The sequence below is a fragment of the Grammomys surdaster genome, unplaced genomic scaffold (assembly GCF_004785775.1).
Source record: "Grammomys surdaster isolate TR1022 unplaced genomic scaffold, NIH_TR_1.0 134, whole genome shotgun sequence".
Classification (NCBI taxonomy): domain Eukaryota; kingdom Metazoa; phylum Chordata; class Mammalia; order Rodentia; family Muridae; genus Grammomys; species Grammomys surdaster.
The window spans coordinates 2,185,335-2,200,915 of record NW_021604592.1 but is presented as its reverse complement, the minus strand read 5'-3'; the positions used below and the strand labels follow the sequence as shown (position 1 = coordinate 2,200,915).

Below are 15,581 nucleotides of genomic sequence, written 5' to 3'. Positions count from 1 at the left end.
GGGAAGGGGAAAGGAAAGGAAAGGAAAGGAAAGGAAAGGAAAGGAAAGGAAAGGAAAGGAAAGGAAAGGAAAGGAAAGGAAAGGAAAGGAAAGGAAAGGAAAGGAAAGAAAACAGTACTTGTAACAGCTCAAGCTAGGGGAAATTATATTAAAACAAACAAGCAAATAAACAAACAAACAAACCCAAAATTAGTTTTGCATTACATGTCGAAGAATAAGACATGGCATTACCTGTTCTATTGTCTACATCTCCAAAGGCTCATGGGGTACAGGGTTAGTTAATCATGGCTAACTAACCCTTGTTTGTTATGGGACCTGCTAAAATCTTTGGGAAGTGTGGCTTCACTAAAGGAAGTTAGACATTGGGAACAAGCAGTTAAAGGCACATTGTGACTTTGGCCATTTCCATCCTCTGTCTCATTACTTCCTGGATACCACAAGGTGAGCAATTCCCTTTGCCCTAGATTCCCCTTCATGGTATACTGCCTGAGAACATGAACAAAGTCAACAAGGCCAAATGACACGGCCTGAAACTCTACAACTGTGAAAAAGGGGAAATCTTTCTTCTTTATATTTCAGTCTGTCCCAGGTATTTTGTTATAGTGCCAGAAAGCTAACTAACCCTTTTTGAAACTTTCCCCAAAGATACAGTGGTTCCAATTCTTCAAAAATTAAAAAACAACAATATATGGACCCAAACCTTTCCGTTTTAATAATATCCATAGGGTTGATAAAATGTGTTTATGCTTTGACTGTATTTACCCTTTGATGTAGGCTTAGTCGACACATGTGCTCCCTGGATATGCAAGGTTTCCCATCAGCTTCCCTAGAAGGCAGGCAAATGAACAGATCCCAGGAGTTCGAACCACCTAAAGACATTAAACAACATTTAGCTCTTTCCAGTAAAGAGTGTGATTATTTAAACTCTAATACATAAGTAATACCATTTATAGCAAAATGCTAATACTCAGAATCCCTAAAATTCAATTCTACCTGACTCAAAAGCTTAATGTTTCATATTTAGCATTTTAATCTAGAGAAAAATTCAGATATTGAATATCTATAAAATTCTGCTGAAAAATCAAAATTAGAGTATGTATGAAATACCTTAGTCTTTTAAAAAATTGCAAGACTTCTGATAAAAAAGAATATGCTGGCAGAAGATAAAATTAATAAAAATTTGAAAGGTTTCATGAAAAATTAATCTGTGATCTCCTTACGGAGATACTGGAATGAGGTTCAAAATTCAAGACACCACATGAACTGAAGAAACTAATATTTCAGCTTTGACCAAGGACAAAATCCTTTGCCAATAAGTCATCCACTCTGCCACAATAACTTGTCAACTTAGAAGAGTGAATGGTAGCTGGCTCACAGGTTATCATTTATGGGTATATATGAAATTTATTTTCCTTGATTCCTCTATGTGTGTATTTTTGTGAGTGTGGTAATATGTGTGTATGGTATATGTGCTCAAGCATGTTTGTGTGTGTTTAACTTTCCTGATCCATCACACTCAACCTTCGAGACAGAATCTCACACTGAATCTGGAGCTATGCTCACAGCCTGAAAACATCCATGGTCCTCCTGTATCTTATGACACAACAGTGCTTTACAGGTATGAGTGGCCACCTCCCACTCTTTTTTTTTTAAGCGTGGGTGATGACGTCACGAGAACATGGTAAGAGTTCTTACTACTCAGTCATTTCTTCACAATACTCAGTTACTCTTTTCTTTCATTTCAAGCCAGCATATCTTAAATGTAATCAGTGCTTTAAAAATATTTGGTAAATGGATAATCCCTGATAGAATAGTTAATGCATCACCTCTTGGAGACAAACAAACAAACAAACAAACATATAGAAGAAATGTGTCTTGATTGATAGTGATATAGGTAATAACCAGACAAGTGCATCAAGAAAAAGCAAGATAGAGTGGGGCTCAACCTACCAACTAGCATAGTCTGAGACATTTCCCCAACATTTGGTTTGAAATATTAACTTTAAAAATATTTTCTATGTGTATGGTCTTCATTATGAGTCATGAAACATCCTTTCAGTAACTTTTGATACCAGAGTACACTACTCATCTCCTGCATCAACCAGAATGACTTCTAAAAAGCTAAAGGGGAAACCAGTTTGTCCAAACCCCTCTCTTCTCATTTTTTTTTCCAAAAGGATTTCTCATGTAGAAGCGTTACGCTTCCAAAGTAAGGCCGAACAAATGGAAGAACTAATAAGGGAGAAGAATCTATAATTAGCAGTGAAATCTCACTCCTTGCCAACTAAGTACTTTTTCATTTGATGAGCCCCATGCAGTCTGGACTATGTTTTATGGTGTCTGTTCCCTTATTGCCAGAAGGGAAAAGTTCCTGGCAAACAAAAAGTGTTCTAAACAACTGAATTCAAGCTCTCTTCTCATAACTGTTGTTGGCTTGTTCGTGGTGAAGATACTGAACGACGACACAGCACTTCAAAGGGGTACATGAGCTGGGATAGGGAATCTCATCCAGACAACAGCAGCCAAGCCTCAGGCTTGGGAGATGGAGGCTGCCATATACACCCTCACTTTGAAGACAATTTCACACCAGTTCCTGGAGCTAAAACCAGATACAGTGCAATGCTTCTAATCCTCTGTTTTGAACATTCAGCAGGCTTTGTTAGTCAACATCTTTTGATTTGAATTCAAAGAGAAATACAATGCGTTTTTTTATTTCATACTATATCCGGTTCAGGAAATAGTGAAACCCTAGGAAAAAGAAAAAAAAATCTCCTGTCATAAGATCCCCAACTAAATATTTTAAGAAGATAAGGATATGCAAAGAGAGAGAGATTTCAAATTAAGGACTGCATTGTTTGGCTTGTAAAACCAGAGTGCATTGTGAATTCCTCTGAGGCACACCTCTTCTGACTTTGCAAGCACACACAAAATTTCTAGGGTTGGTAGAAAGAAACAGGGATTTCAGTGATAAACGTTTAAAATTGAGAGACACATTTAAATAATTCAAAGCAATTCATTAAGAATTGCCGATGAGCAGTACTTTGCTCAAAATATGTTTTTAAAAAGGAAAAGGAAAAGAGCAGACAGAAGTGCCCTCAGCAATCTATTGGAGGGGTCTAAAACATTAAAAGGAATTTAGGATAATATAAAATATTACACAGTCTCTTGGCATTCGTAAGGTGACCTCTCATCCCTCAAAAATATTCAATTAATATTTTAACTTAAAAATGAATAATTCAAAAAAAGGCTCATAGCCCTTCAATGTTCTCTTAAATGAAGTAAAGTATAACAGGAATTTCAAGAGATGTCTTCATATACTTCCTCTGTAATTATTGCTACCATGGTCCAAACAGTGCTGATTGTTTCCACTCAAAGTTCCTCTTACCTTCACTGAATTCTCTGCCAACCTCCCAAACCTCTATAGGTTAAATATTTAGTAATAGTTTCACTTTATCTACATTTCTTTCTCTGGCTTCTGAAGTCAACTCCCTCCACTAACTCCTGCTACCCTCCCCCACTTTTCGAAGCAAAGCTTTATTTGCTTCAAGAGACATAATACATGTTCAAATTTGGCCAAACATACTCAAGCGCCACATTGAAAAAAATAGAAACTTTGACTACAAGGCAAAAGATATTCACAAAGTACATTGCAGCTCCAAATTAGCCTTGGAGCATGTCAGGTACAAATTTCTACCTTATTAAAATTTCATACTAGTGCAATATTTGGGGACCACCATTCACTAGAGGGCAATATAAGCCAATAGCAGACACGTGTCCAGCATCCACAGAAGAACTCACAAGCAAGAGACACAGGAGCAAGTGCAGTCCTTGAATAGATTATAGGTGGCCTGGATAGTGGATGCTATATTCAAATGTGAGCAAAATCACACTGCAAAAGCAGATTTCAGCCATTCATGGAAATTCTAGTATCCCTTCGACTATCTCTTGAAAGGCATTAAAGACTTCAGGGAGGTCTCAAAGAGTTCTCTACTTGGCCCTAAGCTTGCTTCCTTTGTGTCTAGAAGCATCAGTTTTCGACCTGCTATAGAATACTGGTATGTCCATATTCTATTGATCAGTCTTTTGACAAAGCGATGTTTCTCTTTTAGCTTGTACTGAGTTAAATATGTTCATTAGCTAAGTTGGTTTAGTTGAAAGAACTTAGGGATATTGATCAGTTAGTGGTAGAGAGATGCCTGAAAATCTCTTTGATGTCTAGATTTAGCAAGTCTGTCACAGGATGAGAAAGCTTAGTCTAACTCCAGATGCATTTTATTAGCAGGGTTAAAGTTGTTAAAGACTGAAGTATGACCTTTCATGGTCTTCCTTCCTCTCAAAGCTTAGACATACTAAGAGAGATTTATGGCTATCTTTTCATGGGGTGGAATGCTGAACTCTCTCACAAGCCACTCCTCTTTAGGCTGACCCATCGCTACTTACAGCCTCATTTTTTTGACTGCACATATGACTTTCAGGAGCTGTTGTCTCAGTGCTAACTGGCCTAGTGTAGACTCTCTTTAGTGAACGGACAAACATTACATCCTTTTAATTGTCTTTCTTGATATGTTTCTTCCATATGTCCAGGTAGAAGAGCTGAGAAGTAAAATGTAGGTTTGAGTTAAAATAAAAAGCAAGCAAGAGAGTTCTTGGTGAATTTGATGGTTCCTTGAGTTGCTAGCCTAAAGTAAAGATAGACTCTATATGGCACAGAATACTGAACTGGAATTTAGGTTCCAAATCTACAGTAACTGTATATATGGTAGTTTCAATGAGAATAGTGTTCACAGGCTTATATGTTTAAATACATAGTTCCCAGTTGATGGAACTGTTTGGGAAGGAATATAGGGTGTGGCCTTGTTGATGAAGGTGTTTCACTGTGAACAGCTTTGAGGCTTCAAAGAACTTGTGGTATTCCCAGTGTGCTCTCTCTGTCTCATGGCTGTGTCTTAATATGTGAGTTCTCAGTTTTTCCTGCCACCATGCTTTTGTTCTTGCATCATAGAATGTAACCTTCTGAAATAGTAAGGCCAGGCGAAAATGCTTTCTTTCATAAGCTGTCCTGGTCGTGGTGTTTTAATCACAGCAACAGAAAAGTACCTAAGTAGCATTAAATAAAGACAGAAACATGTAAAAAATCTTCTAAGATTTTATTTTATTAACATTACTATTATTATTATTTGTGTTTGTGTATGTGTAGTGTATACACACACACACACACACACTCACACGGAACGTGTACAGATGCCCTCAAAGGCCAGAAGAAGGCATGGGATCCCCGGGAGCTAAAGTTATAGTTCTTTCTACACTGTTCAACATGGGTTCTGGGACCAAACTCTACCTCTCTACCAGGGTAGCAAGCATCTTAACTGCTGAGCCACATCTCCAGCTCCAACAGGTAGGAAGTTTTGGGTACTCACAATCCTCCTCATTGTTTCAAATATTTGTTGTGATTAACTTTTTTACTGTAGAGATGGAATCTACTGGATATGGATGTTCCGAGAAGCACAGAAGCTCTAGGTAATTTGCCCAACAGCTTCCATGTAGTTAATGGGCTTGAGTGCTAGATTCCTAGGTCGAACAGCTGCGATCTCGTCACCATTAGCCTCTTAAAACACAAGGGAGCAACAGAGAAATGTAACTTTTGATGCCATATATCCATTCATTTATGTAGTACTTGTGACAGCTGTGGGCTAGAAGCAAGGGTTGCACATACTTTAGAAGTAAAGACAGACAGACAAACAGACAGACAGACAGACAAAACATATCAAGAAAGACAATTAAAAGGCTGTAATGTTTGTCCATTCACTAAAGAGAGTCTACACTAGGCCAGTTAACACTGAGACAATAGCTCCTGGAAGTCATATGTGCAGACAGACAGACAGACAGGCAGGCAAGCAGGCAGGCAGGCAGGCATGCATGGAAGCAGGCATGCAGACACAGATAGACATACACACCTTATATAGCTTTGGTCTTTTTAAAGTTACTTCTTAGGAAGTGTATTGTCCTCTGGGAACTTGGAGGAAAGAATGACTGTAGCGGGTATAATCCAGCACCCCAACCCTCCCTCACACAGCTCTAGACCCAGTATTGGCAATGCTGCCGGCAACTGAACTCTGTTCAGTCTTCCTATGTGAAAGGAACTAGTCCCAGTCACACATGTACTCATAAGCTACAAACACTCAGTTGGCTTCCACCTAGTTTCAAAATTAAACTTCTAAAAGTACCTTAGACAATTGTTTTAGGCAACTAGTATTGCTTCTTTCCCTATCACAATGAAACCAGAGCCCTACGAATTAGACTAGCCAAGAGAGGTCATAGGATAAAGTCCTAGACAAAAACAGAAAAAGAAAAAAAAGAAACCAAGCCAAATCAAAACAAAACAGGATGTGAACGTCCCATTCTCCAGCTCAAAATTATAAAAACATACACACTCTGCAGCCAGCTCCTCCCAACCAGCAAGCACACTGCTGAACAAAATGATCTGTAACACACCACCACGGGGTTTGCTGTGAGAGATGAAGATGTCACATGCAATTTGAGAAGTTATGAAGAGCCACACTTATTAATTCACACTTAAATAGACACTGTGTATTCTTTGCTTCCTTCTCAAAGCCTTCGCAGAAAGCAGTTGACATGTCAATTTTCAACATGAGGTTTGTTTTTTTTTTTTTTTATCAAGAATCTACCGTAAGGAGTGAGGCTGTCTTCAGAACATTTCCATCTTCCTCAGGCAGGCTGCCATGAAAAGCAAACAATTGTTTCCTGGTTCACAAATAACTTCCCTCGCTGATAAAATATACTGGATCAGTAATATAATCCAGAGCATAGAACACTGTGAGATAGTGCTATTCATGCTAGTGCCATTTGCACAGAAGTTCTTTATTCTCGAGGAAGGAGAACTCCACACACTGGAAACAACTCCCCCCCCCCAAAAGAAAAACCCAACCAACCAACCAAATAATAATACATCTATTCCTGCTCTATTTTCATCATAACATTTACCACTTCCTGCTACATTATATAGTTATTACCCATTTTTCTCTATTTGTTATTACTTTTTGGTTAGTTGGTCTTGGTTTGGTTTGGATTGATTCGGTTTTTTGAGGCAAGACCTTACTATGTGACCTGGGTGGTTTTTGAACTCCGATCTTTTGCCTTAGCCTCCTAAGTTACAGGCACACATCATTTCTACCATGCTTTTTGTCTCTGATTTGAGTTTGAGCTCAGGAGAACAGAGACTACACTATTCATTCAGTCTTACAATCAGCACGCCTATTGACTGGCGGAAATAGAAAGAGAATATGCAACGTATTTGTTGAATGTATGTAAATGAGCAAGTTAGTGAATGGGAACAGCAGAAAAAGAATTACAACTCGGTGAAAAGCTAAGGTACTCCCTGGGTTCAGTCTCAAGTATGGCAAAACTAAACTAAACTGAAATGAAATAAAAATAAAAGGCAAGGGAAAGAGAGGCCCAGGGAAAGAGGGATGGCTGAGTAAGTAGAGAGCTGGCTGCGTAAACACTAAGTTTGGAGCCCCAGCGTCCACATTAAGGCCAGGCAAAGTAACACACACCTGTAATCCCAAGGGATGAAGAAGATACAGGCAGACCCCTGGGGCTTATTAACCAGCCAATTTGGTGAGTTCTAGGGTCAGTAAGAGACCCTGTCTCACAATCTAGAGGAAGGTACCTAATATTGAACTCTGTCCTCCAAGTGTTTGCATGCACACTTCCTACATATACAATACAAAAGTAGGAAGAAAAGACAGACAGAGAAGGAAGGAAATAAGGAAGAAAGGAAGGAAGGAAGGAAGGAAGGAAAGAAAGAAGGAAGGGAGAAGGAAAGGAAGAAAGGAAGGAAGAAAGAAGGAAAGGAAGGAAGGAAGCAAGGAAGAAGGAAAGGAAGGAAGGAAGGAAGGAAGGAAGGGAGGAAGGAAGGGAGGGAGGGAGACAGGGAGGCAGGGAGGAGAGGAAGAGGGAGGGGAGGAGGGAGAGAAAGAAAGAAAAAGCCAACCCTCTGAAATGCTGTCACAAAAACTGAAAAATTCTGAGAAAAGCAGTAGCCTTTTGAAAAAGATATTAATAAATATTTTGGCTTGTGGTTACTATGGATTAAAGAAGAGGAGCAAAACAATGGAAAAACAGAGATAACCAACTTCCAAATGTCTTACATACAGGAAACTTAGAAGAGACTTAAAAGCCATGGTTTAAAAGATAAACTCATCCACGAGTGTCTAGCTACCAGAGCCAAACCTCATTCACTCATTCACAGTATCAGGGGATAATATTTCTTAAGAAAATAGCTAGAATACCTGGGAAAGTTGGTTTTCCTATAAGGTGAAGTACTACAGGTGTTTATTTTAGCTCTGAGCATTCTTTTTGGCCATTTGTTTGAGTTTCTTCCCTTTATTCTGTGCTAGGGACCAAACTGGATATTCTGAACATGTAGACAAGTGTTTCACCACTGTACTGTACAAGCCCAGCCCAAGATGGGTACATCTCAGATATTTACAATATCTCTTCACAATATGTAAGGCTAAATCACTGTTCTCTCTGCATTGATCTTCTCTTTACAACTATGTTGGAAAATTCTTGCTAAATAACAAAATCTTTACTTTTTCATTATACTATCCTGATGATAACATTACAGTTTTAGGCCCATCTAAAACTGATAAACTAGGATCGATACTTGATCCCATCTCAATATTATCTTCTCTCCAGTCTCTCAAGATGAATAAACTAATTTTTTGTTCTACACATGCAACCTGATTGATCTACAGATCAGTAACATGTCTCCCATAATTAACTGTATTCAGTCCTGTTCTTCCTGAGAAGGGTCATTCATCTTATAATCTCTAACAGATTTTGTAGATTCTGGTAGGCGTGTCTGGGTTAGTGGTTTCAGAATTTAGCATTAACTTCAAGGCAAGCATTCCACAGGAGTTTGTTATCCTTAACCAATTGGACAATATGATTACCAACTCTAATCCAGCTGGGTTCTTCACCCCAGGAGTCTGGCCATAGGTTGTTGCTCTGAGTCCACATTCCTTCCAAGCTGATCATGGAATCTCTGTGTCTCAGGACAGGATTTCCAAAGCATTTCCTTCCTGCTTCTCTGAACCTTCCTCAGATAATTCACCCAGTGGGAGCCTGCGAGGCAGATCATGGAGACTGTTTCTGTAAACAGTTCTCAGCTCCTGGAATTCTTCTGACTTATTCATAAGCTCAGAAAAGCAATATATTTATATAACCTGCAAACTAAAATACTCCTACTATGTAGAAATTTGCTTCACAAAGCATGTGAGTTTACCCCCAAGATATAAACACCTTAGGAAGTGGCTGCTTCAGGAGGCATGATACTGTTCCCTCCATAACATTTTAATATGCCACGCCATTTATTAACTTTCCTTTGAGCTATAATTGGGGGCAAATTTGAGTGGGTCCCTCAGCCTATGTTCTACCTGAGAGAGAACTTTTCTTTACCAACATTTTAGATATTGAGGATGCTTGTCAGATTAAAGTACTTCATAGAAGTTAACATAGCAACAATCTGAATTCTTTAAAAAAAAAATGGAAAATACATCCTGCCCTGAAAACTCTGATTAAAAAGGATCAAGTTCGTGGGAAAATGGTGCATTCAAGGGCTAGTGAAGGACATACATAGAATGAGCTTAAAGTACTGTAGTTCCAGGAAGTTCTTTACAAGCCTAAAAACAAAGATTAAATGATAAAAAAATAATAAAAGTAGTGCTGGAGCCACTGGTGTCCATGGCAACAAAACAAGTAAAATATTATTAGATTATAAGTCCCCGGTACCCATAAGTAAGTGGGACTAGAGGGACGAATCCCCATGTAGAACAATTCTAGGTAAGTCAGACAGCTATCATCACATACTCAAAGAAGCAGAGCATCACTCTGCGTTACTTGTCTTAGTTACTTTTTTATTGCTGTGATAAAGAACACCAAGCCCCAAGCAACTTGTAGCAGGAAAGGTTTATTTGGAGCTTATAGTTTCAGAGGGATAGGAGCCTGTCACCCTAACAGTGAGGCAGCATGGTGGCAGGCAGAACATGGCCTGATGCTGCAGCTGAAACCTCACATCTTAAACCACAAAGGGGAAGTGGAGAGAGCTTACTCAAAATGGCTCCTGTCTTTGGAAGTCTCAAAGCCTACTCCAGTGACATATTTCCTTCAGCAAAGCCAAATGTTCTAATCTTCCCCAAACAGCCAACAACTGGGACCAAGAATTCAAATGTCCAAGATCTATGGAAAACATTTCATTCACACGACCATACCCTTAATTTTATATATATATATGTATATTATATATTTTATAAATATTATATATATTTATATTGGGGATATATATATATATATATCCCCAATAGTTTAGTATGCAAAGAGGGAATAGAGAAAGATTTCACAGTGGGAGAACCTGACTATCTCAGTGAATCAAGCAGAGTAGGGGCTCAGCAATGCTCCATGCTGACTGGGCATGCGCCTGAGAGCACCGGGCGTGGAGTGCATTCTCTCTGTGACTATGCCCAGCACTGGAGCCCATCTAATACTGAGAAAAATAACAGCAATGTTCATTGCTGTCATATTTGCTTCCAAGCAAAAGAGCTTGCCTGTTCTCAAAACAGTCAAGATAAGGGGGAATAAAAGGAGGAAGTTCTGAGATAGACTCACAGCCAAGAAAAGCTTGGGGACGTGTAGTGACTAAACGTAGTGAGGAAGGAGCAGAGGAAATAAAAATGTAATGTTCTCTGGGTGAGAGCTTGGAACAGAAAAGGCACATTGGATAGGCTAAAACCGAGAAGTTAAGAGGAGGGAGTAGGGAGGGGAAGGATTGGCAAGGGTGGGCCTGGAAGGAGAGGAGGGGCTGGGGGGGGCAACCAGGATATAAAGTGAATAAATAAAAACATAAATAAACACTAAAAAGTAATATTGAAAATTTAAAAAACAAAAAGAAATTTTAAAAATTAAAGCTCAGGCTGCTTAAAAAGTCCGAGTCACAAAAATCTCTAGAGGAAATAAGATGAAAAACTGTTCAGTGCTTGTAGTCGGGCAGAAACCCACATAGACTAGTAAGGATGAGGAGAGACAGACATGGGCGGGGCTGGGGCGTTTAGGGGCGGGACCACTAAAGTGGCGGATCTAGTCTTCTTGGCCAGAAACTGGGGATGTTTTTGAAAGTGACCAGGCCAGAGACCAGGGATGGCAAGAAAGGAATTCAGAGTCCCTGCTTCTCTTCCCCTAAATGAGAACCATTGTCTCAAACCCCTGTATATGTAAGGCTGCGATCTACAGAGCTCTCTTTTCCTGAACAACTTTGGAACTGGATCTCTAGATTTTCATGGTGGAGATGGATTATATTCATTTCCCAATTTCAGTTCATCCCCTAAATGATTTTAGAGTCGTATCTATACTGCAGTAGTCTTAGAGACTACGGAGGGTGTGGGTCGGGGCTCTGTGGACCAATTTCCCATGGGAATTTTCCATTATGGCAAACCTACTTCTTTCTGGTTCAAAGAACAAAATTACCTTAAATCTTAGCACTCATGAGGCAGAGTAGGCAAAGGTCTATGAGTTGGGGGCAAGCCTGTTTGACAGTGTATTTCAGGACAGCAAAGGTTACACAGTGATACACTGTCTCAAAACCAAAACAAAACCAAGCAAAACAAAACCAAAAGAATGGACTGTACCTCTGGCCCAGGGTAGAAACATAACATCCTGCTTCAGTGATGAAAATACTAATTATTAGTCCCGTTTCCCCTAAGAGTTAATGTGGCTTCCCCTGTCAATCAATCACTTGGCCAGGAGACTGTCCCTGGGGACTAAAGCCATGCTAAGAAGATAATTATTGAAATAATGTATATATCCTTCTTTCTTGCGCCTTCCCCTTGCAACTGCTTGCAGTTTGCTTTCCGTTGCTGTGACACACCAGGACCAGAGCCAACTTGAGAAGGACAGAGTTTGTTTCTGCTTACAAGTTACACTCCGTCACAGAGGGAAATCCAGGCAGGGACCTGGAGGCAGAGGTCCTAGAGGAATGCTGCCTTCAGGCTTATTACTAGTGGCATGCTCAATTTGCTTTTGTATACAACCTAGGCTACCCACACAGGGGTGGCATGGGCCACGGAGAGCTGGTCCTGGACACATCAATGATTGCTCAAGAAAAAAAATGTCTAATTTAACATTTTTCAGTTGAGCTTCCCTTTTCCCAGACAACTGTAGCTGGGGTCAGGTTTTAAGAACACCAACCAGCCAAGTCAGGCAGCACTGGGAAGCCTCTGCCATACAGACTGTCTGCCTTTCCCAAATCTTAACATCATCATCACCATCATCATCATCATCATCATCATCATCATTTGTTGTTGTTGTTGTTGTTATTTCTTTTTCGTCTGGACACTGAGTAAAGCCTGGGCAAGCTTTCTCCTCTGCCTTGGGCTTTCTCACCTAATCTCTGCAAGTACTCCCAACCCCCACTCCTTTCCACCCTGTAACTACTTATAAACAGCAGGACTTTTCTCTCCCCCTTTTGCCTTAGTCTTCCTTCTCTGGGCAGCTGCCAATATTTACAGCTTGTCTGCCTGCACTTCTTCCTTTAAAACCCTAATAAAATCGTTCTCAAGCTTCCTTCTGAGTCCATTTCTAAGTTATTAACGGGAATAAGAACCTAAACAGAAAACCCCTGCTCCCCCAGTAATATTAATTGTATGTTTCGACAGAACTGGACCCTAAGAACGGAATCTCACAAAAGCCATCAGCACTCACGCATTGTCCAAACCTAGGATGTGCTGGTAGTCTTTAAGCAACAAGAAGATTGCAAACGGGTCTTGAGGAATTAAGGGCCCTTTCTTAACAAGTTCACTTCCTTCCTGTACATCCAGTACTATTTCACTCCTGTGTTGATTTCTTTCTCTCCCTTGAATTAGCTACTGTGTCTCCACTAATGAGTTTTAAACTTCCATTAGAAGTTCCTCATGCTTCAGAAGATACTTTTGTTTACTTTCTGGAACAGACGCTGTGCTGAACAAGTACAATTCTAGGCTCATGGAATCCTATGGAAAAAGGGAAAAAAAAACCCTCACGTATCCCTTTCCTCCTTCCATTATTTTTACCATCCAATACGTAGCACTCCCTCCCTCACACCCAGAAGCATAAGATCTTCTTCAGCTTGTCCTTCCTTTTATTCTTATCTCCCAGTACTATAAATTGCATCAATTATTTTATTTAAATTTAATTTTAGTTTTACTTACTTTACATCCCACTCACTGCCCCCCTCCAGATCACAATCACCCCTCTCTCAATCCTTTCCCCCTCCCCCTCCCCTTCTTCTCTCAGTGAGTGGGACCCCCCCACACCCCCCGTATCCCCTCATGCTGGCACTTCATATCTCTGCAAGCTAGGCGCTTCCTCTCCACTGAGGCCAGACTAGGCAGCCCAGGTAGAAGAACATACCTCTTATATGCAACAGCTTTTGGGCTAGCCCCGGCTCCAGTAGTCCGGGACCCACACGAGGCCCAAGCTTCACATCACATTGCATCAATTCTAAAACACATTTCTTAGTTATTTTCTGGCCCTTACAAATCATACCCCAAAGTCTGAATGTTAGATCTCGCCATCTTGGCAAAGTCTCCCAAGTGGCCTTGCCACTGCTGATCTTTCTCTGATAGCACTTCCCTGCTGCTGCTGAGATATTCTCCCAGCAGGCAAATCTTATCTCCACCAGAACAAAACACAGCCGACTGTTTGGCAGAACAGCCAAGGCCCTGCACATCTGCCTCAGCTCTGTCTTCTAATCTTTGCCTAGACTCAGCCCCTACATTTCCACACAGGCTCTTGTCAACTACACCCACAGATGGCCCATGAAGCCGTTATAGACTCACAGACCTCGCACATGCAATTCATTACAGCCAGATATTCTTGCCTCCAATATTTGCTCAAGAAACCATTTCTTGGAGGGTGGAGAGATGGCCCAGCCGAACACTGCCTGCTCTTCTAGAGGTCCTGAGTTCAGTTTCCAGCATCCACACCATGGCTCACGACCATCTATCTGTATAGGGATCCGATGCCCTTTTCGGGTATACAGGTGTACACGCATATAGAGCACTAATATACATTAAATAAATAAATCTTTTCAAAGATCATGTCTTTCTTTTTAATATTTTCAGAGGATAGTCTCACTATGTGACCTTTTGATAATAGTCCTACCAGAGTGACTTTGAACTCACTATGTACCCCAGGCTGGCCTTGACTCAATTTTGTGCTGTAGTGGGACCCTAAATTTGTGGTCCTTGGCCACAGCTTCCTGAATGTTGAGATGTGCCATGGTGCATACTTGTATTTAACTTGCAGCATTCTCCTGGTTCTCAATATTTATAATTCATTCATTTTGTTTTCTGATCACTTGCAGTATTTTGTTTCTACCCTGTAGACCACTACAACTGATGTTACAGTTAAATATAGATAAACGGGGCATATACTGATGACATACCCACATTGCCACCACCTAGAAGCTTAGTGAAAAAACAAAACCTTAGAACTGAAGTTAGATAAGAATCTGTCAATCAACATTTCCAGATGGTTTGTGTCTACATACAGATCTGAGAAACACTGGTGCTTGCGTCTGCCCAGTAATTTTTTCAAAGATCTTATTTGTCTTTCATGCTTTCTTCCCTACCCATAGCAATTACAGAGACCTACAAGATTCTCTTATTGGATAACTGTGTGTTGAATAAAACTTGGGTCTTTAGTGTAAGTTATAGGATATACACATGCCTGACTACAGCAATGCCTTTTTCTTCCTTTGCTAGGGGGATGATGTTTGGAATTGAGTTTTATTACTTCAGTACTTGATATGCTTTTTTATTTTTATCAGCAGACACCCCTTATACTAAATTCCACAGAACAGCAAAATGGGTTTTAGTGTACAATTAGCATTGTTACATTTCACTTAACCAAATATTATTCTTTCCTGCCCTATTAAAAGTTATATTGCATGGATTCTTTTAAAGGCAATAAATAAAACCTAATCATACCCGCTTCAACGTGGTGCAGTAATCCACTGAGGACCCTGAGAGGGAGGGAGCAGCCATTGTTTCCTAACTCCTTCCAGTAATAATTCTATATTGATTCAGTACAGGTGAGAGGTAAGGATTGAGAAAATATAATTCAAAATATAACAGAAAGCCCAAGTGTGCCTCAATGGCTTCTTACCAAACACTGTAAGAATTATGGGACGACTAGCATCTCCCATTCAGACACGTTTATTTCTAACAATCTTTGGAGGTTGAACTTAACCAATCATAACACTCCTGCGAGGTTTATGAGGGCAAGTTCTATCTTCTATTTTCAAATCAAGTAATAAATAACCTAATAAGCTTGTTCAAGGTCATTTTGTAAAGGTTAGGAGAGGCATAAGTCTGAGCGATAAAATGCAGCATTTGGGGAAATGTTAGGATTAAATAAATTCCTATTTGGTATAGCTAGACTTCTGTCTTCGGATTTAATAAGGTTTCTTTTCTTTCTTTCTTTCTTTCTTTCTTTCTTTCTTTCTTTCTTTCTTTCTTTCTTTC

The 15,581-nt window shown here is 39.9% G+C and overlaps 1 protein-coding gene across 1 annotated transcript in view; it reads right to left on the bottom strand.

Annotated features, from left to right (window-relative positions):
- The window catches only part of Cped1 (cadherin like and PC-esterase domain containing 1), a 255,612-nt gene that overhangs the window by 193,554 nt on the left and 46,477 nt on the right, over positions 1–15,581 (bottom strand). The window contains exon 3 of the mRNA XM_028762605.1: positions 763–869. Coding sequence (XP_028618438.1) covers positions 763–869 — 107 coding nt within the window. The remainder of the gene's footprint in view (positions 1–762; positions 870–15,581) is intronic.